The following is a 19,778-nucleotide window of genomic DNA, read 5'->3' as shown; positions in this document are numbered from 1 at the left end:
CCTCAGTGTGCTTTGGAGCTATATATAGAGGCCCCTTAAAACCTCAAAATCCATTCCTGGACTTCCAATATTGAGAATAGGAGGACTGATCATAGAGATGCAGGGGCAGAGCGACATCGCTTGGGGGCCGCCATGTTGGGAAAAGTTGTGAATGGCGCCGGAAGCTGGGTCGGAATGCGTCCTTCTAGCCGTCCGTCGGCCGTTCTCTATGGTAGCGTCCGGGAGTCGCGGCACTGATGACGCGTCACCGAGGCGCGCTTCACTTCCGCCTTGGGCCTAGCGCGGTTGCTAGGCAACCAGAGGCCTGCCTTTGCTATGGAGCCCGACCCGAAAGGCTGCTTCGTGCTGAGTAACCTGACGGAGGTGGTGGAGCGCGTCCTGGGCTTCCTTCCCACCAAGGCGCTGCTCCAGGCGGCCTGGTGAGGGGCTGAGCTCTGTCGGCCTCGCTAGCCAGGAAAGGACGGGGCTTCTGGGCCTAATAGTCGTCGCGGGGCGGGAAGAGAGGAGAGATTCCTAAACGTCCTCCGTTTGGACTCCCCCCAAAATATTCAGCCCCAGAAGCCTTCGCCATTGGAATCCTGGGAGATGAAGTCCAAAAACGCCTGGCCCTTTATTGTGGAGAGATCTTGCAGCCCCTTTGAGGCTTAACTGAGAGAAAGAAGTTGGCAGCAGCAGCTTTCCAGGACTATAATAATAATAATAGTAATAATAATAATAATAATAGAGAGAGATCTTGTGGCACCTTTGAGACTCACTGAAAGAAAAGTTGGCAGCAGGAGCTTTCCTGGACTAAAGTCCACTTCCTCAGATGCATTTAGATGCAGTAATAATAATCATCATATGTAGAGAGGTTAACTGTAAGAGAAAAGTTGGCAGCAGGGGTCTACTAGGCTTCAGTTTACTTCCTCAGGTGCATTGATGCAATGTCCAAATGTATGTAGAGAGATCTTGGAGCCCCTTTGATAATTAATAGGATTCAAAGATACAGAGGTTTTGTATCACCTTTGAGACTAAAAGCATCAAAGGAGGTAGACTGAAGCCTAGGGAAGCTCTTAGTGTCCACTTCGCTCTCTCAGTGAGTCTCGAAGGTGATACAAGATCTCTATGCACTGATTTTATTGATCAATGCGGCTGTATTTCTGAACTCATTGGAATAGAGAAGGCTACTACCTTTGCCCTGAATTGAATCCAGACTCCTCTGTTTAGTCACCTTTAGTTAAGACACTTCAAATTACCAACCGGGAATATACTCTATCAACTGCTAGAGTGTGTAGAGAGAAGTCTTGCAGCACCTTTGAAAGTAACTGAAAGAAAGAAGCTGGCAGCGGGAGACGTATATATGCCATTAGTGTGAGAGAATGTCAATTCAAATTCAGTATCCTTTGCGCATGGATTTTGTGTAGGGTTCATTGTGTGTGGTGTAGCGGAGTTCCCAGGATCCCCTTGCACTTAGCCAGGGCAGTTAAAGCGGTCTCAAACTGGATTATTTCTGCAGTGTGACTTATGTCAGCGGCTGCCTTCTTTACTGAAAGTGATGCCGATGCCTTTGTGTTCTAGTGTGTGTCGCTTATGGAGAGAGTGTTCCCGCAGAATCCTAAGAACCCAACAGAGCGTCGCCTGGGTCTCCACAGTGGAAACGGGGCCGCCAAATAGCCATGCGCTGGTCCACGCATTGGCAGAGGAGCTTGAGGTAAGTGGATGGCACATATTTAGGTGTTCAAAACAGCCTTGGTGGAGCTCATGCATCCCTGATGCTTTTAGAATCATAGAATCTTTGGCCTGTTACAGACTGCCAAAATAAAGCTGCTTTGGGTCTCTTTGGAGGTATGCTGTTTAAATGATGCATGCATCCTAAGAATCCGGAAGCTGCACCAAAGCTGCACTCCAGCGTTTAGGAATGGAGTGTGGCTTTGGCGCGACCTCCGGACTCTTAGGACCCATGCATCATTTAAATAGCATACCTCCAAAGAGACTCGAAGCAGCTTTATTTTGGCAGTCTGTAACAGGCCATAGAGTTGGAAGAGACCCCAAGGGCCATCCAGTCCAACCCCATTCTGCCATCCATGAACTCTCAATCAAAGCATCCCCATTGACAGATGGCCATCCAGCCTCTGCTTAAAGACCTCCAAAGAAGGAGACTCCACCAAACTCTGAGGAAGTGTGTTCCACTTTCGAACATTTCTTACTATCAGGAGGTTCTTCCTAATGTTGAGGTGGAATCTCTTTTCTTGCAGCTTGCATCCATTGCTCCATTGTGTCCTAGTCTCTGGAGTAGCAGAAAACAAGCTTGCTCCCTCCTCAATATGACATCCCTTCAAATATTTAAACAGGGCTATCATATCACCTCTTAACCTTCTCTTCTCCAGGCTAAACATCCCCAGCTCCCTAAACCGTTCCTCATAGGGCATGGTTTCCAGACCTTTCTGTTGGTGTGGAAAACAAAACCCAGAGGCTGATTCTTTGCTGATTATACAGCATTGGTGTGCATTTTGTTTTCAACATGTGTGAAATATATTCTGATTTGCTAGGTTGCTGATGGACTCAGAGGTATATTAGATATCACTCTTAGATTTGGGTCCAAAACACACTGCAGAAATAATCCAGTGTGAGACTGCCTTAAACTGCCCTGGCTCGGTGCTAGGGAATCCTGGGAATTGTAGTTTATAGTGGCACCAGAGGTCTCTTGACAGAGAAGGCTCAATGTCTCACAAAACTACAGTTCCCAGAATTCTCCAGCATTGAGCCAGGGCAGTTAAAGCAGTCTCGAACTGGGTTATTCCTGCAGTGTGTTTTGGCACTTGGAGAAGCCACAGTGGGACTTACCTCTGGGTAAAAAATGTATTTACTCATATATGTGTATTTGTGGTGCAGTTTGGCCTTTAATGTGTTGATTCAGATATAAATCCCATGAAACTGAGTGGAAAATATTGCCAAGTATGCATGTCTCACACTGCAGCCTAAGCTTTTTGAATTTATGTTATTCTTATATGAGTGTAAATTGGTTATCTAGTTCAGCCTTTCCCAACCCAGTAACCACCAGATGGACTACAACTCCCATCATCACCTGGTCATTGACTGTGTGGGGAAGAAAGTATGAGTTGTAGTCCCAACACGCCTTGGGGATGCCCAGCCTGAGGAAGGCAGGTCATTAAGAGCCTGGCCTCTTCAGTATGCAAGTTAAATCCAGAACCTTTAGGTTCTGAACAGGACAGTGGCTGCTAAAATTTAATTCTTGGATTATGTAGTTCCTTCCGTTACAAACATTCTGGAGAGCTTACATGAGAAAGTACAGTTGGCCCTCTGTACTCACAGATTCCTTATCTACGGATTCAAACATCCATGGCCACCATTGTATTACACCATTGTATTTAATGGGACTTTAAACTCCAGCAAATACTAAGGGCCTACTGTAGATTGTCCTTCTTGAGTCAGATTTTTTTTTTGTGGGTCAGGGTAGAGCAGATCAAAATAATGCACTGTCAGAAATAGTGCTCTGGAAGAGTGAAACGTTAATTTATAGGTCGAGTGAAGCATATTCTGCATATAGTGTGGGTCCAGATAGGAGAAACTTGAAAAAAGATGGCTGAAGGGATTTAAATTTGCAATTATGGCATGGGACAGACTGTCCAAAAAGGATGGTCTCCCGGCTTCTAGCTAGGGTCTGTGGGGAAGTCGCAGCCTCCAGACTGCAGGACTTCCCCATGGACCAAAAAGAACCCGCAAAAAGCAGATTCTTCTTGCGGCATGATTATGATGCTGCAGTGCACCAGTGGCGCACTTGCGACATCATAATGGCACTGCGACTTGCGGACACTGGGCATCCGTCACGTAATGATGGCGGCGCTCATCTATACAGGGCGCCATTGCACCCGTCTGGATCGGGCCATAGTTTGCTCTTCTATTAAAAGAGAAGCTGCTGTATAAGTTCCCAGGCTCTGTCCTTGTCACACTGTGCTTTTATTTTGCAGAAGGTTCAAGTGCTGCCACAGACTGTGTTGTATATAGCTGATGCGGAGACTTTCAGTGGACATGAAGAGAGCCACTTCTTTTGCCAGAAGAAAGGTAACTATCTTTCAGCCTGAAAGAAACATTACTTTTACGGGTCTTGGTTTTTAACTGTTACTCATTTTAATGTCACACGCCAATGGGATAGATGTGTCACAAAACCAATGGATGATGTATTAAGCACAGGAGTTGGATGACTAGCTCATAGATTCTCTATCCAGAGGTAGCTGTGTCGGCTGTATAGCAAAATACAGTATCATCCAAAATCCACAAAACAGTGATACCTTTACAACCCAAATGCACATCATGCAAGTTGCAAGCTTTCAAAGCTCCACTGGTTTCCTCATTAGGCAGAGGTGTAAAAAGTCATATTGGAGAGGGAAAGAAAGAAAGAACGGTTAGTCATAGCCTTGCATTTGGTCAAGGTGTTGTGGTTGTTGTCCTCAGTTCAGATGGTATGGAAATGTATTCATGCAGGTGGGCCCTTCCTCCTTCCTGTCATGTGGAAACTGGGAGATTCAGTCCAGGAAATAAACTTGAAATTCCATTAGCAAGACAAAAAGCTACTGCATTGAGATTTGTCTCAAATCATTTGTGAGGCTACAAGCCTCTTTGTTAGGAAGAGAACACTGAATTTCTCAGGACGTTTCCATAATTTTGCATCAGGAAAACCTTTAGGTTTTTTGTATTAGATTGTAGTGCAGCTATTGCTGAATGCCCTTCAGAAGATCATCATTTCATCATAGCAGATGGCACAGGCAGGGGTCCCCATGTTTTGCCGGCCTTGGCAGCTTACCCAAACATGAGAGTCATTGCCACTCCCGTAGAAAAAATGTGATATGATATCATCACACTTAGCCAATCCCTCTGAGATTCTGAGTCACTGCAGGGGCAGGTCTAATTTCCCCCATGCATCCACCCACACATTCTACTGAGGAAGAGTGAGATGGTTGACCCTGTGCCCAAGGAGTTGTGGGGAAGCTGGTCAAGCTTTGGAACCTCTTGGCAGCACTGCTCTTTTTCCTCCTTCAGGAAGCATGGAAGTCTTTCTGAGACTTGGCAGGGGGAGAGACTTGGGAAGTAGTGAGGTATCTAGCAGCCAGTGCATTTTGCAAGCTGTGATTTTGATCTTGGAAAAATTTTCATATGTTGTTACATTTCCCACAACAAATGTTCTTCCCCAGTCCTGTGGGAAGCCTGCCCTAGTATCTTGGTATCTACCTTTTAAATTCCTTGGAAAACTACAATGGAAAAATGTGGACAGTCTGCTCAACTCTTAACGCATGGCTATTGAGCATCATAGTTTACTTCTGTGTAAACTCGGTGCTTATCACAACAGCTGTTTAATATCTCTAGAACTGACAGTTCAATAGTACCATTGAACCCATCTGCACTTGAACAAATTGGCTTTTTTGTTTTGTTTTGTTTTGTTGGAACTACAGTCCGACGAAAAAACAGTAAAGAAATAGCTGCTGCATTAGAAAAATTGTTACCCAAACGCTGCCAAGTCCTTGGTCTGGTGACACCTGGAGTTGTAGGTAAGTGGGAAAAAGTTGTAAGCCACACAGTAATAATTATATGGCTGTACAGATTCAAGTAGATACATCCTTCTGACCGCATTAGTTCAGAGTGTCTTGTAAATGTATCTTAATCAATGTATAATTCAGATTGGGGTCTTTCATGAAGTAAAGGGCAACTGACAATGACTACATAGCATTTCTTCAGAACATTCCTTGTGTGAGAAGTAGCCTTCCAGAGTTTGGCAAGAATGACACTTTGAACTACATCTCCCAGAATTCTCCAGCCACCAAAACTATGATTTCTCAGAGGTTTGAGCAAGCACATGGAAATAGAAGATTGTCTTGTACTGTATAAGATTACTGATCCATCCAACCTAGCAGCTCTGGCAGCAGCTGTCCAAAATTTCTGTCCAGGGTCTTTCATATCCAAGCTGCCTAGAGACCAGTCTAGTCAGAGAACCTGGGACCTTCTGTATGTAGGGCAGAATGAAAATGTCTTTATTGAAGAGTTGCATGACTGAGGGTGGGGGCTAGTACCAGCAAAGCTATTAAAACTGATATTAATATTAATCTTTCATTCTCTTTAGTCACACCCACAGGCTCGCGAAGCAACCGGCCTCTGGAAGTTGAAGATGGTGAAGCTGGGTTTGCGTTATTGTTCCCCAGGATTGATGGGGTGAAGATTCAGACTTTTCACTTCCGTAAAGACTTGAAGACCAGAGTCCTTGACGAAAGCCTGTTTGCTGAGGCAGGCAAGTAATGGTTGAAGTATCACAGTAGTAAAATATTAAAAGATTAGCAGCCTTGGCTCTACTTGCTGATTCTGCAGGTTAAGCTCTTTCGAAGGGCAACCTTGAGAGGTTTCATGGTGTGGGGCTCTTAATCCTTATCCATAAATCTTCGAGGGTTGCAGCTAGATTGCAGTTTCCTAATGAACCAGTATGGAAGCAGGGAGCATGCATCCATTAAAGTCTCTGTGGCCTGATTTTGCAAGTGGAACATTCTGTCATGGCATTGTCACAGATGAAGTGGTTGCTAAAGACAAAACACTCTGAAAGGATTCCTCATCACGCCTTGTGTATGTTGCCACAGCACCAGTACTGGCTGGTGAATGGCAGTCTCAGTGGAAATTGGTAGGAGACAGATGCACACTGTAATGGAATGGAGAAGAGTGGGTGTTTGTGTATCCTCTAGTCTGAGATGTGTGAGATGTATGTCCATGTGTATGCAGCCCTTGACCTCCTCCCCAGCCAAAACCAGATGCAGCCCTTGGGAGACATGAATCAGGCACCCTTGCAGTCACCAAAGATAAGCAGAGTGTGTCGCGAAGACTTGAGTGTGTGAAGAAATTGGCTTTTTTTAGCCAAAGGAAAAGAAGAATCTCCGGGAGGTGCAGAGGAGCAAGCTATAATCAGATGGATTACCCTCCTCGTGCCAGACCAGTGGCAGGAGTCGCGCAGGCACTTTTCAAGGATACTTTGGGTGTAGGGTATCCTGTATTGGGGGAGCAGGGAAGAGACTTGGATTAAATTATGTATTGCATGCCTTCTCATCTGTCTGATTCTAAGGAGTTAAGTGTCCTCTGCTCTGTCCTCTGCAAGGTTTAAAGTGTCTGATTTACCTTTGTGTGCATATTTTGTTCCAAGGAGAAGCAGTTCTGTGGTTTTTAAATCCCTGAGCCTCCTTTCCCCATCATGCTTTCTGCTACAGGACTTTTCAATTTTTTTTAATGTTTTCCCAATTTATCCCACATCTGAATGCTCTTAAACCCCCTGGGAGCAATCATGTGCAAGAACCTTCCCTCCAACGAATGGACAATGTAAACTGAAGAGTAATTGGTTTGTTGTCCATCTTGGAGCATCTCTCCTGCAAAGAGCAACTGGTCCAACTTGTTTTTATGGGCCTTTTTAATGTTGTGGAATTTTAAGATCCCTCCTCTGGCTGTGTAACTTGGACACTCTGGGTGTGTTGTTTATCTGCACACCAAGGAAGTTGGTTGTTTCCTGTGTTGCAGTTTTCATGCATTCTAACACGTATAACATTAACTGCCGGTTAAGGTTGCCAGGTCAAAGAAAAACAAAACATATGATTGGTGGCTTTATATATGCCCCCCGTGGGATTACATACTAGGAGGAGGTCACAAGCTGCTAGAGGGCCCAGTGACAACAATAAATCTTCATGAGAACTTCTGCTTTGATATTTGCTATGCTTACCTAGCCCTTTAGGGGTAGACTTCAGAGACATAGCTGTATTAGTCTGGAATATCAATTTTTAAAGGGATCTCATAGCACCTTTGAGACTAGCTGTATGAAAGATATTGTAGCATAAGCTTTTGTAGACTTGGTATAATTTCATAGATGCACAAGTTTTACATTTCTATGGATGTCTATACAATCTGACTCTAAAGCTCCTTCCTGGGCACCAGTCCACTTCACACATCTGAGGAAGTAAACCAGCTCTATCAAAATTTATGCTACAGATTATTTTGCACAGTTAGTCTTAAAAGTGCTACAAGATCCCTTTGTATACTAACCCTTTAGAGGAAAGTAGCAGAGCAAACACAAAGTGATATGCTCCATTTAGTTTAGGACTGAAAATATAAGGATGGCCTGTCTGTTCCCTATTGTGTAAAAAGGCAAAATTATACAAATTGCCATCCTCAGGCACACATATTTTTTTTCTTTCTTTTATTAGGCCTAAAGAATAACCCAGACCTTAGAGTGGTTATTCTGTTTGGGTACAACACCTGGAAGTCAGGAGCAACAAGATTTCTGCACCAGATAGTCAACCACTTGAATGAAAAAAGCATCATTGTGGCTGGTGGACATGTGGAGAGCTTTACTTCCCTGATTCCTGAGATGTGAGTATCTTTAGAGGTTGTGGAATCTCCTGATAGTGCCTTTGTCCCGACTACTATTTGGTCTGAAAATGGTAGGACGTATTGGAATTAGTATTTTTCCCTTTTGGAAAAAGGTGATCAGGATATTGGAAGTGAAGTGACAACACAATTACCAACACTGGATCATTGGATTTAGCAGGTACTGATACCCTGGTGTTTATTATCCCCAACAACATTGCTGAGCTGGTTACAGCCAGAGAGGCAGTGAACTTAGCTGCTTGAGACAGTTGATGGTCCATAATCTGCCATTATATGTGGCTGCTGTTCAAAGGTGTTTCCTGAATCTAGTTTTCCTATCCCCAGTTACCCTTATCCAGCTTTACCCTTCTGAATAATGTTGCTGGAGCACATCTAGATTCCTGTAAGCATTCTAGATCCCCATTGCTATGTCTTTGGTTGGAGCAGTGGTTCTCAACCTGTGGGTCGCGACCCCTTCGAATGACCCTTTCACAGGAGTTGCCTAAGATAATCAGAAAACACATATTTCTGATGGTCTTAGGAACTGCTTCTCTATCCGTTGGGGATCACCACAGCATGTCATGGCATTAGGAAGGTTGAGAGCCACTGGGTTGGAGCAAAGAGCAGACTGCATTTGAATTCATAGCAACCCGCATATAAAAGATGCATAGTATATTAGACCAGGAGAGCCAGGAATGTTGTTGGTCAGATATGTTTTTTCCTGATTCCTTGAGCACTACTCTTCTAGTTGTCAGAATGATGTGTGCCTCTGCAATAGGTCTGTATTGTTTTACCATGTTTCCTGAGGATACAGCGCAGCAGAGGCAGGCTTCACTTTAGGTGAATTATAGTCATGCCACAGCTTTACAGCAAATTAGCTGAAAGAAAACCAGAACTTGGATGGCTTGTATTTTCCTTCAAACCAAATGAAGTCTACTTTGATGAAACTCTTAATTCAGGGACCATCCCCACTTGGGCTTTCAAATCCTCGGATGACAGCACTGTGCAAGAGTATTCATTTGACTTTTTCTGTTGGTGGTGAACCAGCAGATTACAATAACCCTACCACTTTCTCTTTGACGTTCTACAAAACGCTGCCAAACAGTCTTCATTTCTACAGGGAAGGAATTATCTCGCTGTTCAAATCAGAAGTCCATTTTTGAGATGTGGTTTTTGCCAATAGCATTCTAGCCCAGTAGTTTGCAAACTTTAGCCCTCCATATGTTTTGGGCTTCAGCTGTTGACCAAGTTGTCTGGGGCTTCTGAAAACTGAAGTCCAAAACAGCTGGAGGACTAAAGTTTGGGAATCACTGATCTAGCCTAACTAACCAGTTAATCTCAATGTAGTTAGATGCCAGGTGGGCTGGACAATCCTAAGGCAATTTCTGAGCTTTTCTTTTTGCTTTCAGAAATTCCTCACATGGTGACAAAATTGTTCTGTGTTTTGTAACAGGTTGTTTTTAAAAAAGGTGAATTTAAAAAATTTAAATTGTTGTTTCTTTAAAATATGGAGAAATTTAATCAGTGGGTCTATTTTGTTTGTCAGCATTTGCATTGCATTAGCATGTGCAGCTTAAGTAGCTCCATATGGAACTGATAGGCCAGCATCCTCAGGGGACAAACTCTTTATCTGTTGAGTTTATTACTCTCAAGCTATGGGGAGAAACTCTGGATGAGCAACAAATGTGCCTAAGGTGGTTTTTAGGAAGCACCTGTTAGTATGTCAACAATAGTGTAGGCTCCCCTTTTCCTGGCAATGTCTCTTAAATATCTAAAGTCACATCAAACCCTGGTTTTCCCAATCATATGTTCATAATTTTTAGTCAGTTAATCATGGATTTAGATTTGCAAAGCTACTGAAACATCTGTATTTAAGGCATCGGGAAATACATCTGGTAAAGAAAAAAAATACTGTCAAAACTCCAGAATTCCTTAGATCGATTTTATTGATTATAAATACCTTTATTCTCAAGATGGCATGGTGTAGTGGTTTAAACCCTGGGTTCAAATCCCTGGGTGGGCAAGTCACATTCTCTCAGCCCCAGAGGAAGATAGAGGCAAACCTCTGAGAAAATCCTGCCAAGAAAACCCCACAATAGGTTGTTTTAGGATTACCATAAGTCGGAAATGACTTGAAGGCACACAACAACAAATCTTTATACTCCTAAGAATCTCCAGCAGATACTGTTGTTGTTTTATCTTCATGTCAATTATGACTTTTTGGCAATTCTAAGGCAAACTGTAAGGCATGGCAGAGGGTTGGACTTGATGCACCTTGAGGTCTCTTCCAACTCTATGATTCTGTGAAACCTATCAGGGTTTTCCTTGGCAAGATTTCTTCAGAAGGGGTTTGCCTTCTGAACAGCCTATGAGGCTGACAGTGTGTGATTTGCCTCAGGTCACCCAGTGGGTTTCCACGGCTGACCGGGGATTTGAACCCTGGTCTCAAGAGTTGTGGTCCAGTGTTCAAACCACTTTACCATGCTGGCTCTTTCCAACAGATATGTGTATATACAAAGATCTTAAAAACTCTTGTCAGTTTATCTTAAATGATTTGTAGGCAGATAAGGTATACCAAATGGTTAACATATTGTTTTCCAGATTAGTAAATCTTAGATTTTCAGGAATCAGACATGTTAATACCTTTGAACAAATCTCATGAGTAGAGCCGTAGCTAGGAGCAGAGTGCTGTGCCAAGAGAGATGAGTGGCATGCTGTTTGCAGGCATCACAAATGACTAGTTGTGTATGTGTGTTTTAGTAATAGTATTTCTTTTGTTTTGTATTATATTTAGTCTTGTTGGTACTACTGTATTCTGATAAGACCTTTTCATTGTGCCTTTTCTCTCTCTCTCTCTCTTTCTCTTTCTCTCTCTTTCAGTAATACTCGGGCTGCTGAATCCTGTGGTGTTGTTGGTTTGGCTTTTAGCGGACCTCAGATCCAGAGCGCTTCTGTTCTTTTAGATCAGGGTGTAATTGATGAGAAGACAGCAGAAGCTGCAATGCAGCGCCTCAAGGCTGCAAACATTCCTGAACACAATAGCTTTGGTTTTATGTTTGCATGTGTGGGCAGGGGATACCAGTATTACAAAACCAAACAGAACCTTGAAGCTGATGCTTTTCGGAAGTTCTTTCCTAACATTCCTCTGTTTGGATTTTTTGGACATGGGGAAATAGGATGTGATCGAATTGTGACTGGGAATTTTATACTCCGAGAATATAATGATACAAAGGATGACCTGCTCCATGCCTACACCACTGTAATGACTCTTATTCATTTGGGTTCTGTGAAGGTAAATCAAGTTTAAACCTTTGTTTTATGTTAAATGTGCCTCTGTCATCAGAAGTACCTCCTGAACAAAAGTGATGGTTGACATTAGAATATCTACTTGGCAGTTTTGTGCCATGCAAAAGTTTTAAAATGGCAAGCTTGTCAGATATATGGTAGGGGAAAAAATCATTATTAAAGTTACAAATGTTGATGTTTGTAATGTTTGGCACTGAAATATCAGTGTGTCTGTAGAAGTTTTTGAACTAGATTTTTGACACTGTTCAAATTACTCGTTGGATGCATTCTTTAACAGCCATCTTAAAAATGGTGTTATCTCTTTTATTATTTGACAGGATTGTCTTTCTGGAGCTAAAGCTTCATGTTTGAACTACCAATATGTGGAGATAAAAAGGTGACGTATACATACAGAGCTCACCAAACATAAAACAGAGAATTATCTCCCCAAATCCCTGAACTGGATTTCCCCCCCATAAAGACAAAAGATGGCAGTCTGGAACTTTAGGCCTTAGCTTACTAACACACTGTGTACTGGAAAGTGTGATTTGCTAAACTGGATTATGTTGCAAATTATAGGAGTTTTCTGGCTGCTTTTTGTTTCTTCTGCCCTCATAATCTGAGTATTCCTTGGAGATTTATCTGATCCTAAACTATCCCTTATATGGTCGGGCACAGGGTCACGAGTTTGGTCTAAGGCAACAGTCCAACTATCTCCAAGCGTGGCCAGGCTAAATTTGTAGTTATGGCAGAGAAAGGTGAGCATCAGCCCTCTCATGCTTACCTGTTTCTATATAAAGGGGGGATGCTGTATACTTCACCCGTAAACACACTTTACTTGGAGGTAGGTCCTGTTGAATTGGCATTGGACCTGACTTCTTACTCCTTTGACAACTACTGTTTTAAGGTCACCTGTAGGAAATAGAAGTGTCTGGAGACAGCAAGGAGAATGCTGAGTGCAGCAGCTGGAGGGCACAAAGAATGCTGAGTGAATGTAACTTAACTGATAGTTTTTCTTTCAAGACAGGCCATCAGTAACATTTTCACAATCCACAGCTTGTATTGGCATAGAGAAATGGGAGAAGAATAATGTGGATGTAAGAAATTAATCTGGTATTCAGTTTTTTGCTTGGTAGTGAAACAAGTGAAGATAATTTATCATTTGACATATTGTTCTGTCCTTGTATTGGTGCGTCTTAATAATAAGACAGTTAAAGTTTGACTTTTATCACATTGCAAGATGTGTTATTCCTGTTCCCAAAAAGCACACTGCCCAGGAGTGAGAGGTAGAGTTTGGGGATCTAGGAGAAGGAGGAGAATTTCAACTGGCTGCTGAAATTGTAAGCGATTCTGATTATTTCTTCATTATCAAAATGCTGTTTTATTTCTTAATACAGACTTTGGAACCACTGAATAAAATGTTGGTGTTTTCCTTTGTTAGACTGGTGTATCTGCAGTACAGTTTCTTGATACATGTATGCAGAGGCTTGGATTCTGTACTTGGATTTGTTTAAGTTTGGAGACTTGGTCTTGATTTTAATTTGCTGGATTATTACTATACAAAGATAGTCCATTTTGTTTTACGGAATGAGTTTTGAAACCTTTGCTGAAGCATCGGTCTTGAACTATTTGAGTCAGTGAAGGAAACCTACTTAACTGCAGAATTCAAGGAGAAATCCAAGGGTTTTCTTTTATCATTTTCTGCTACTTAGAAAAACTCCCATAATCTCACTAGGAAGAGAATGCACCCTTCTTTATTTAAGAAAAAATGAGGAAGATGTAAATGAAAAATATATAAATGGGTGAAATTATTAAACAGGAGGGCACAAATTTTGTGTGTGTATGTGTAAAACAGTTCACAATCAAGATCATAACAGTTATGAGCAGTAAATGTTATATAAAAACACAATGGTCAGTTAAAAATAGAATAGCAAGTTTCAATGGGCTGAGAGATTTTGAAATGGTCCAGAAATGCACAAACAAATGGTCCAGAAATGCACAAACAATCTGTACTTGTGAATTGGTGTCTCCTTCAGGTGTCCCTGATATATCAACAATGGTAGCCACATTCTATACAATTCCAGTTTTCCAGACCCTCTTGAAAGGCTGCCTCTGTCACCCTTTAGTAGTGGAATGAATGAAAACACATGTAAGCATTTTTAATATAACACTTATATCTAAAATTAAAGGGGTAACTTGGGAAGAGCAATGGGCAATTCTTACATTGGTATTGCCATAATGTACAGTTGCATTCCACATGCTTCTTATTATGACATTAGAAAAATCAACTATGAAGAAATGTCATTTTTACAGTAATGCAATACTATTTGAAGGCTGGGCAAGATGAAATTCTACTGCAGCAGGAACACTACTCTGAGAAGGCTATCTGCATTGTCTTATTAGATGAGCAATAGGCAATTCTTACATTTTAAAAGTGTTAGGAAGGAATCCCAAGCCAATCCACCCAGTGAAAATAGTGTACTGTATTGAAACTAATGTGGATTATGAAGCTTAACAAAAATATAACAGGAGTGAAAAGCACTTTCATCAACCAGTAGTAACCTTTTCAACTAGCCAGTTCTTTTTTTTTTTTTGGAACAAAACAGTACAGTAATTAGTCCTACAGGTGGAACAACAGAAGACAACTATCTTTAATAATAATAATAATAATAATAATAATAATAATAATAATAATAATTTTTATTTATATTTCCCACCTCTCCCATGGATCGAGCCGGGATTACATCAGTAAAATAATACAATACAAATACAAAATATAATCAGTAAAGAAGCAACTTTGATCTAGCAGGGTTGGATTCCTTCCTTCCTTCCTTCCTTCCTTCCTTCCTTCCTTCCTTCCTTCCTTCCTTCCCCTATTCAGTTGGAGTTATAATACATCACTTTCTCCAAATTGGTGTTTAAAAAAGAAAATTGCATGTTAGCTTCATGCAATAGGAAGAGAAGCAGATAACTTCTGGTTTATGTTTGGCCGACTTGAAACCATTGTATTTCTAATCTGAGCATTTCAGCAAGTAACATTTCAAACTGGTTTTAAATTCTGAATGCTTGTTTGAGAGACATGTAGAGGCTCTCAAGGCCCATGTTTTTCCCGGCCTAGTTTGTCTTATTTAGGTGACACAGGCCAACAGCCCAGGGCTGGGGTCAGGCAGACTGGAGCCATTCCAGCAGATCTAGCCTGACACTGGCCACACCGGCTCAACCAGCCCTTATCCTGGTCTTAAAAAAAACCCAGCTGTTTGCAGCAAAGTTTCCCAGAAAATCCCTGTGACAGACAGTAGACTGGATGGCTTCAGACCTCCTTACCTGCTGCCACTGTTCTCTGTGAAGGTCCCCATCTCAACCTGTGATGTCAGAAAAGGGCACCTGGCCATCTGGGTGAAGCCAGGTGCCCCATTTCTGCTCTTATGGGCTGCGGTGGGGCAGCGGACAAGGTAGCAGTGGCAATGGTGGCACAGTGGCAGAAAGTCATCTAAATACCTGCCTGTAGCTACACAAGTCCAGGTGAGTTCTGGGGCTGCAAACAGGCCATATCTGTGGCCAGGATACTATGGGGATCCCTGCCTGTGTGTTTTGCCCCTAACTAGGTCTTCAAAGAACAGATAGTAAACTTCATTCACAAATAAAATATTTATGTTGACTGGCCTTGGTTTTGACGAGTAAAAGGCATTGCCTAAAGCCTTCCAACTAGTTCACACAAAATAAGGGAATAATGTAACATGCCCCTATGTTATATTAAGAAGATTCTGCAAGTTTTAGCATATGAAAAAGTCTCTTTTATTATTTTGTTTACTACACCTCTCCTCCATGAAGATCTATTCAGGACAATCAAGGGCCTTTTTTATTTTCCATGCCTTTTAAAATAGGCCTGTATATTGTTGGTTGTGCCTTTGCTAAAAATGAATTGATGGAACACAGTACTTTCTCAGTATTATCGAATGGTGTCCCGATGTGATTCAACCGTACTTGGACTGTTTTACTTACTGAAGATAAAGCCAATTCTAATCCATCTCTTGGCAGCTTCACATACCCCTGACATTCTGTGTTTGACAACTGCAAGATCAACGCACAGCTATGCTTATATATTTTGTCCTGTAAAATATTAGCAATATTGTCTTCTTTCACAGTATCTGGAAATAGTGTTATGGATTCCTGGAAAATTATCTAAGAAATTTCTTTAACTAGAAGATGGGTTTTTTAAATTGATGTGCGTGTGCGCAAGAGAGAGCTTCTTGCCTTTTCACCATTTTTATGTTCAAGATGACTAACACACTTAAATAACACAACGTAAATGTCCACATAAACAGATACATCCAAACAAATCTAAAGTACATAACAGCACAAAAAGTTACTGTTGAAAATGTGCAGAATTAAATTTTCCAAGTCATCTGATAGATGTGCTTTCTGCATTTTGCTTTTGTACACCAGGCTTAATTTTTACCTCCACCTAAGACAAGGTCAGGGGAAATATGTCCTCCCAAGACTCCATAGACTACTAGAGCACCCAGACCCACCTACCCACCCATCCCTATTTTAGCATTTTTCCAGCTGATTCCTCAAAACCCATCCACAGGCACCTAAATCTGGGGGGAAACTCATGAAATGCAGCTATTCTTGAATCTTGAAACTGGAAGTAGCATGGCATCATTTCAAGAGCTGCAATGTACCTGGAGACATTGTCCCTCACCTCCCTTACACAGATAGCCACTGATGTCCCAAGCTTACATCATGATCTTTGGTAACCTTTACTCTTCACACATCACATTTTTGTTTACCATGGAAGGAAAATGCAGGGCTGTCCTTTTCCAAAATGATGTGACAGTGCATCTTATAAGTCAGTATGACTCAAAATGGTGGTCCCTGGACTAGTGCAAGTCCAGGAGCCAGGAGCTGTCAGTCCCTGGCAGCCCAGAAATGAAATAACTGTACCCAGTTTAGTCCCTGGTTCCTGCACTATGGAAAACAATAAATGACAGTCCTCCACATTGAGAAGCTCTGATGCAAATGCTGGTATGTTTTTCTCCCTACAATTCTCAGTTGCCAATCACAAAAAATAACTGAAATTACATCTAAGCAAAGCTAACTTCTGTTTTGTGTTCTCCTCCCTCCAGTTGATTCTATCAGAGATATGGATGATATTGTCCTTTAATACTGACTTATAAGCATCACCCTCCAAATTATTGTGGCGAAGAATTTGTCATTCTCTGGATGGCAGAGAAGAGCAATCCATTAACACACAGGTTATTCCTTATGCTGTCTACTAATATAAGAGTTTAAGCTTCTTTTCAGTTACATCTGTTGACTCCTCTCGCTTCCCTGACAGCTCTATGTTCAGAAGACCTAGTACATCCTTCTTGAAGATCAGATTTTTCTGTTCCCATTTTCTAGCCCACTTATATCTTCATGTCTGATCCAAAATATTTATTGCTGTTTGCCGCATCCCTTTGCAAACACATCTATCTGCATGTCACTATGACAGATATATTGCTCAACCATTCCCATTCTCTCTTTTTTATATCAACCAGAGAACCCAATGTGTGAACATGATTAAAATCTACTGAAGTGCATGGCAAGTAAGTACATTTATTGTTGTAACCACGGATCATAAAACAGAAAAACAAAACAAAAGCATTGGTACATCTAATAGGAAAATGAGTACAAATATATAAAACCAACATAAATATAAACCCCCAAATATCTAGTAATAGTAACAACGCTAATAAAAGTGATCCAGATACCGATGCTAATCCCAAAACCATAGTTTAGCGAGATGTCTAACCAGGTGAGCAGATACAATTCTCTCTCCAATTTGTCTGAAGACTTCTTAAAATATTTTAATAATATAAGATGAATGTTTACAGTAAGTAAGGGCAGCCCTGCCTCTATTTTTAAGAGTCTGGCAAATGTGCTTTGTAGGAGATCAAGAATTTTCTTTAAACAACTATCCTGGATTATTTCCAGCTGTGTGAGCATCTTCTCTTTCAACCTCTTCATTTCAGTGTCACATAAGAGCTGTATAACTACTTTACCACGGAGTATTTTAAGTGCAGGAGCTATGAACTGACCACGTTTAGAGACTAAAAAAAGTAAGTTAACCCCCAGCGTCCAACAAACGGGAATTAGAAATGGACTGATGTATGTCTTCCAGGGCAAAAACTCCTGAAATGCAGCAGCTATACATTTTAAAAGAGGGCATTGCTCTGTTTGCAGGACATGGATTCTCCACCCGTGTTTGGTTCCACTACAGCTGAAGACAACAATTTTTGTTTTATTGTAATTAATCCTCAGCTTCTTTTCATTGTAGTCAGCCAATCTAACCATCGTTCTTCTAAGCCTGATCTCAGAGTAAGAAACAAGAGCCATGTTGTCAGCATACAACCAAACTGGGACTTTAAACTTCTTAAGCAAAGAAGAGAAAAAATTCTGTGAGTCCTTGGCCTGAATAATTCTATTAACATAGATATTAAATAAACAAGGAGCCAGCAGACAATTCTCTTGAACATCTCTCTTTAGGAAAACAGGGTCAGTCAGAGACCTCTGCCATCCAACGCTCAGTATAACTTTAAAATCTGAATGTAATTCAACAAGTAACCTGAGAAGCCTTCTTCCAGTGTCTGTCCTCTCAAGCATCTCCCAACCAAAAGCTGATGTATAGTCATTAAATGCAACATAAAGATGTTTTCTGTAACAAATGATATAATTCAGTATCAGTGACTTCAGTGTAATAGAGTGATCTATAGTACTGTGGCCCCTATGAAAACCCCTGTGCTTTGAAGGAGAAGGTCTTGTTGACTCTGGCCAGTTTTCCAGTTTATTTAAAAGATGACAGATATACAGCTTGGAGATTATATGCAAAAGTTTGATTGGATGGTCAACAACACAAATGTTGTTGAGGTCCTCTTCAGGAGCTTTCCTTAAAGTAAGAGTGTCAATGAATTGTCCGCATTCTAGGTCTGAAACTACTGGCAGGGCTGGGTTTGAATCTAAATTAGAAAGTGGGCATTCATATGTTGAGTTGCTCTGAGTATAGCCATAAACACCCCCAAAATGTAAAGACAATATCTTGGCTGGAATATGAACATCAGGAATAAAATTGCATGCATTTGTATCAGTGGCTACAGGTTCTGAAATCTTCCTATCCTTTTTTTGTATTACACAAAGATTCAACTCTCTCCATTGAGCTTTATAACAGTGTTTCCAAAACCGCTTATATTGGGAGAAAAAAAATCGTATCAGGACTTGAATGGAAGAATCAGATCTGTGCATGGCAAACCTGGGTGTGGATGCAATGAAAAGTCCCCCGTTTGTCTAAATGCAGTGGAAGCAGATGGCAAACATTTTGTATTAAATGTGAGCCAAGGGGACTAGGGTTGCCCCTGCTCTTCACTTTCTTAAATGTTCCACTCTCCAAGTTTCTTTACAAGTGTTGTCAGGAGAGAGAGAGAGAACTGAACCAAGAAAGGGTCTTTGCCAGATATTAGGGATGCATATCAAAGACAGTGTAATGACTCTGCCTAAATATGTTCCTTTCATAATTTACGGCTCACTGATTTTCATGTTGTGTTTAACAAATAAAGGAACCAGGCACAAATTCAGATTATTGAACAGGCATTCCTTCTCTGTGGTGCCATTGGGTCTTTTCAAGAATCCTGTTATATCAACTGCAAGTGCATTCAAAAAGCAACAACTTCCTCCGGAAATAACTAAATGGTAAATAGCATGAAAAACAACTTAGGAAAGGCTCTGAGAAAATTCACTAATAAGCCATTTGTGCACAATTTCTCTTCACTCTTTGAAGCAGTCAAAATCCCCTTAAATATAACTATTTGGTTGGATAGATGCTTTCCCACTCATCAGCCCAACACCTATTTGTCTTGGATATTTTCTCTGTTCTGTCTTCGTACCATATTCCACAACATGATTTCAGCTTTTCTATGGCTGCTTTGGCTGTTGCTGATTAATAATTGGCGCTTTTGTTTCACCGTCTCCAGCTTGAATTCCTTTATTCCGTGATCTCTGTAAAGAAGAGAACATTTTTATCAACGGTCTGTTTTTATCCAGATCCTTTAAAACCATCCCATCAGTACGTTTCA

The 19,778-nt window shown here is 41.3% G+C and overlaps 2 protein-coding genes across 6 annotated transcripts in view; one reads left to right on the top strand and one right to left on the bottom strand.

Annotated features, from left to right (window-relative positions):
* The first annotated feature begins 237 nt into the window (after positions 1–237).
* Positions 238–13,107, top strand: FBXO22 (F-box protein 22). The gene is made up of 7 exons (XM_042474826.1): positions 238–419; positions 1,558–1,690; positions 3,969–4,062; positions 5,448–5,543; positions 6,113–6,277; positions 8,220–8,385; positions 11,263–13,107. The coding sequence occupies exons 1-7, from the start codon at positions 316–318 to the stop codon at positions 11,687–11,689; spliced, it is 1,185 nt and encodes a 394-aa protein (XP_042330760.1). The 5' UTR covers positions 238–315; the 3' UTR covers positions 11,690–13,107.
* A 67-nt stretch (positions 13,108–13,174) lies between these two features.
* Positions 13,175–19,778, bottom strand: part of NRG4 (neuregulin 4) — a 92,999-nt gene continuing 86,395 nt past the window's right edge. Inside the window, exons 8-10 of one of the 5 annotated variants that reach the window (XR_006104612.1) lie at positions 19,590–19,701; positions 18,278–18,367; positions 13,175–13,787 (exon numbers count right to left, since the gene is read on the bottom strand). Coding sequence is in view for 2 of the 5 variants with exons in the window: in XM_042474829.1 (XP_042330763.1) it covers positions 17,326–18,315 (990 nt within the window). In the remaining 3 variants the exon portion in view is untranslated. Of the gene's footprint in view, positions 13,788–14,359; positions 19,702–19,778 lie in introns of those variants that run through there. The other 4 variants (XR_006104613.1, XM_042474829.1, XR_006104611.1 and 1 more) reach the window with 4 other exon arrangements.

Source organism: Sceloporus undulatus, chromosome 6 (assembly GCF_019175285.1).
Source record: "Sceloporus undulatus isolate JIND9_A2432 ecotype Alabama chromosome 6, SceUnd_v1.1, whole genome shotgun sequence".
NCBI classification, from domain to species: domain Eukaryota; kingdom Metazoa; phylum Chordata; class Lepidosauria; order Squamata; family Phrynosomatidae; genus Sceloporus; species Sceloporus undulatus.
This window is presented reverse-complemented; position numbering and strand designations above follow the sequence as displayed.

Excerpts from the sequence above, each read along its gene's own strand:
- FBXO22 (XM_042474826.1), top strand. The coding sequence starts at position 316 with ATGGAGCCCGACCCGAAAGGCTGCTTCGTGCTGAGTAACCTGACGGAG. Across the intron at positions 6,278-8,219 it reads AAGCCTGTTTGCTGAGGCAG|GCCTAAAGAATAACCCAGAC; the intron begins GCAAGTAATGGT and ends TTCTTTTATTAG. Across the intron at positions 8,386-11,262 it reads ACTTCCCTGATTCCTGAGAT|TAATACTCGGGCTGCTGAAT; the intron begins GTGAGTATCTTT and ends TCTCTCTTTCAG.